The sequence below is a fragment of the Arvicanthis niloticus genome, chromosome 1 (assembly GCF_011762505.2).
Source record: "Arvicanthis niloticus isolate mArvNil1 chromosome 1, mArvNil1.pat.X, whole genome shotgun sequence".
In the NCBI taxonomy this organism is placed as follows: Eukaryota; Metazoa; Chordata; class Mammalia; order Rodentia; family Muridae; genus Arvicanthis; species Arvicanthis niloticus.
This window is the reverse complement of record NC_047658.1, coordinates 121,889,008-121,893,705: the sequence shown is the minus strand read 5'-3', so window position 1 is coordinate 121,893,705 and position 4,698 is coordinate 121,889,008. Positions and strand designations below refer to the sequence as shown.

General features: G+C 37.8%; 1 protein-coding gene across 1 annotated transcript; it reads left to right on the top strand.

Annotated features, from left to right (window-relative positions):
- The first annotated feature begins 913 nt into the window (after positions 1–913).
- LOC117723885 (olfactory receptor 9Q1-like) lies at positions 914–4,398 on the top strand. Its single transcript, XM_034523469.2, has 4 exons — positions 914–1,047; positions 1,422–1,608; positions 2,097–2,213; positions 2,847–4,398. Exon 4 carries the CDS (start codon positions 2,956–2,958, stop codon positions 3,979–3,981), a length of 1,026 nt encoding a protein of 341 aa, XP_034379360.2. The 5' UTR covers positions 914–1,047; positions 1,422–1,608; positions 2,097–2,213; positions 2,847–2,955; the 3' UTR covers positions 3,982–4,398.
- Positions 4,399–4,698: the final 300 nt, after the last annotated feature.

Here is a 4,698-nt window from a genome sequence, read left to right as displayed (position 1 = left end):
CAAGCAGCTGAAAGAGTCAGATCCAGATATTTGCACCCAACCAATGGACAGAAGCTGCTGACCCCTGTGGTTGAATTAGGGAAAGGCTAGAAGAAGCTGAGTAGGAGGGGGACCCTGTAGGGTTACCCTGAGATCTGGCAAACACTGCACCACCAACCAGGCAACATACACCAGCTGTTATGAGGCCCTAACAGAGAACTGCCCAGTCTGGGTTCAGTTAGAGAAATTGTAACTAACTCTCAAGAGACTGGAGGCTCCAGGGAGTTTACAGGTGTGAGGGTGGTGGGTGGTGGGTGGTGGGTGGTGAGGACATTCTCGTGAAGATGGGATGGGATGTGAAAAAATAGGAGGGTGGATGTGGAGGGGAATAAAATCTGGAGTGTAAAAATAAGAAAAGGAAGAAAAAAGAAAAGAAAGAAAAGAAAAACAAAAACACAGTACTAATATTTTAATTGTCAAATTTTCTCTCTGTGTATATATGTGTATACATAAATTAATATGCATGCATATTAATTTAAATGAATAAGTATAGATATGTGGCCATATTAATTAGATTCTCATTGTGAGAGCAGGACTTAATGGGAAATGAAGGCATATAACCCATATAACTCAGGATCCTATTCCCATTAAATAAGTGTCTATAGATCTTTGTGTGTGGAGTGTGAGATGAATAGTTAGGCTGTGGGATCTGGAGCTGGGGAACAGTCATTTTTTTCTACTTTGTGACAGGGATCAGGTGCCTTGTTAAGAAGCCACATAGGCAAAAGATACCTCTCCTCAGAGACCATTTTAATCACTGTATGGGGATCTCAGTGTTTTGTAGTCACAATTAGTGTCTTCTCTTTAAAGTATTTGTGTTGGACTTGGAAGCATATAAGAAAAGGCAGTTCTCCAACCTCTGCATGTATTTGAACTACACTCAGGATGAAGAATGTGTTCTGGCCAGACTTAGTGAATTCTGGAAACAAAGAAAAGAGAGAGTCTTTGTAGTTCAGATGGCTAGAAGAATCTCAAGAGTTATTGTAGAAAGACTCTGCCAAGGAATTAGTATATCTGCATTGATTAATATGGTGTGTGTGTGTGTGTGTGTGTGTGTGTGTGTGTGTGTGTGTGTGTATTTGAATCAGAGAAAGGGACATTAAGGAGCTAAAATTTTCTGTGGTACCTAATAGTGTGGGAGGTGAACAGAAGTCAGAAAACTTCTTGCTGCTTAAGGCAGTTTTTCCCTCATTGTACTTTTAAGATAATTTTCCATTCAAGTCAATGAGAAAAATGACCTCATTTAGACTAAGAACAAGTAATGGATAAAGAAAAAAAAGAATCAGTAGGTAAAGCCAATTTTGGTTAAATTACCCGTTTTTCTTCATTGATACACAACCCAATAACCTGAACCAAATTTCTTTATTTATGATTCTTCCCAGTACCTTGGTTCAGCACTGGCCTAGCCACCAAAGATTTAGGCTTTAATGTTCAAGACCTTGTCTGCTCTGCTTCACTGTGATTCAGCCAAATGACAATCTGTTCTCTAGCTTCAAAGCCTCCATTACCATTTGAGTTAAGTAACAGCTATTGAAAGAAATGAAGAAATCTTGTGAAATCATTGTTGAGGTAAGCAATTTCTATGATGTGTGCAGCTTTGTACTTGGTGGCCTTTAGACTACATTTTAGCTGTGCTATCTTGAGCTTGTATAACGTAAATATGGTCTCAGATGCATCATCCATAGAAAGAAGAAAATTCATTTATACAGTGATTATGAGAATAAAATACATACATGTCATGCAAAGTACAGTCTATCAATGTATATTACTGTTAATATTGTTCTTGTAAAAAGATATTTTTATAAAAACCAGCAATTTCTTTCTGTTAAGTAGCATTTTAAGGTTAGAAATAGAAGTATAAGACCTAAAAGAATTTGTAAAAGCTATTGATATTTTTAGGTGTATTCAATTTAATTCTCATGTTTAGCATGTTGTTCTGATTTTGCAACCAGAATATAATCATAATACTGTTCTCTTTTTGTAAGATATTTCATATCTCATTTGTTAACTTCATTTTATAAAGCATATTAAACTCTTACTGAGTGCTTAACTTGCAGGGAACAATCACTGTCTGGAGAAGGAATAATGAAGGTATCTTTCTTGTAAAAATCTGTGATCCAAGTAGCCATTTGATGGTAATGTAAGCAGTGGGGAGGACCCTTGAGAGAGAAAAGGTAAGGTCTTCTAGGCAGAGGTGATGTTCTGCCTGAAGCAAAAAGACATCGGAGAAAGGAAAATTTATCAGTGCTACCAATAATTTAGTATATCTGGAGAAATTGTTGGGGAATGAGAAATTACTATATGTATTAGAACTGGTAGGTAAATAGGTATATAAGAAAATAATTAGGGGTATTATTATAGATAGTCCCAGCATATTGAAGAGGCTAAGTAATATCTTGCCCTTAACAGGTTTTCATAGATAGATTTTGGTCAAAGAGGTGAACCATGATCAAATTAAATTTTATAATAACAACATTTTAATTGATATCTGAATTCAAAGAATTGCCACTGTCTGGTAAAATGTTACTCTGACCCAGGAGTAAGGAAGAACAGTTAGTTCCTTGGCTGTTGATTTAACCCAGATGTGAGATGAAGAAGGTAGAAAACAAGGGAGAATCATGATCATCAATGATAAAGAAGTCCAGAGTCCTGAGATGGTCAAATGCATGGAAGGATAAAGACCACAGATCAGCTGTATGAGCTCTGGTTTAATGACAGGACTAATACAGCTGCTTTGCATTTCAAGGGGGATTATACACTCTCTTGGTTTACACACATTCACATGTGTTTTATTTTCCCCTCAATAGTCTAGGATGACTACTACAAGCAACTCTCTTGAAGGATAACTCTCTTGAAGGCAAGAATTAGGACTCATCACTTAGGAAATCCCCTCTCTAGTACCTGTTTTCTTAACATATGTTCAAACATATAAACCGTTCTTGCAGGGGCATCTTATATTCAGCATCCTGTCTTGTTTCTTCTGCTCTCTTAAGTACCACTGGCTTCATGGCCAAGGTGAACCTCACGTTGGTGACAGAGTTCCTCCTCATAGCATTCACCGAGCACCCTGAATGGGGGCTTCCTCTTTTCCACCTGTTTTTATTTATCTATCTCTTCACTTTGCTGGGGAACTCAGGCATGATTGCTTTGATCCGCATGGATCGCAGGCTGCACAGCCCAATGTACTTCCTTCTAAGCCACCTCTCTTTCATGGACATCTGCTACTCCTCTGTCACTGTTCCTCAGACAATGGCCGTGTTGTTGGAACATGGGGCAACTTTATCCTATGCACGCTGTGTGGCTCAGTTTTTCCTGTTTACTTTCTTTGGATCCATCGATTGCTACCTCTTGGCTCTCATGGCCTATGACCGTTATGTGGCCGTGTGCCAACCTTTGCTTTATGTCACCATCATGACGCAGAAAGCCCTTCTAAGTTTTGTGGCTGGGGCTTACATTGCTGGCCTCCTCAGTGCCTTGGTGAGGACAATCTCAGCATTCACACTCTCTTTTTGTGGAAACAATGAGATTGACTTTATTTTCTGTGACCTTCCTCCTCTGTTAAAGCTAACCTGTGGCGAGAGCTATATCCAGGAATTGGTGATTATTGTATTTGCCATTTTTGTCCTCCCTGCTTGCATGGTGGTGATTGTAGTTTCCTACCTGTTCATCCTTGTGGCCATTCTGAGGATCCCTTCAGCAGGAGGCCGGGCCAAGACCTTCTCAACCTGTGCCTCCCACCTCACTGCGGTGTCACTCTTCTTTGGCACTCTGATTTTCATGTATCTGAGAGATAACTCTGGCCAGGCCTCAGAAAAGGATCGAGTTGTGTCTGTGTTCTACACAACAGTAATTCCCATGTTGAATCCCCTCATCTACAGCTTGAGGAACAAGGAAGTGAAGGAAGCACTAAGGAAATTTCTCAATAAAGTGAAGACTTTCTAACCTCTTCCCACTTTGGGAATCCCAAGAAGAATCTATTCTCAAATGCTAGCAATTTCGAACTTCTTTATTTATATTATGCCAAATATTTAAATGTAGATATCATGATACATGGTTTTATAAAAAATGAGAATTTTTAACTCTAGTGAGAGACAAGAAGAAATCGAAATTTCAGCTAGAGAAGAGATTTGCTTATGGACTATGGATCTCAGGACACATGCAATCTAAATGTGGCAGGGATCACTAGTCTCTTGATAACAGAACAAGATTATAATTTTTGCAAAATTTTCCAAAAAGAGAAAGTTTTGAAAATATCATTTAATCAACTCCTTGTTCTCAGTAATTAGCTTCTGTTCATTTTAATATTTTCTTACATGCAGTTCATTAAAAGTATGATCATTTTATTCATATTTTAATTTATCAATTTACCTATCAAACTGTGGTGTGTTTTATTCACTTCAATATAACTTGCAAAAAACAACATTAAAACACAGTTACTATGATCTTCAAAATCATATTTTCATCTATGATTCAAACTTTAGAATACATTTATGGTTTGTTTTAATTTAAATAAAAACCTTTTGAGATATGGTGCTATGTAGTCCTCTTTGACATCAAACTCCATGTAAGGAAGGATGTTCATGAATTTTTGATCTTCCTTTCTTGATTACTGTGAATAAAGTTCCCTGCTACTTGCTGGGTTTATGCAATTATCAAACC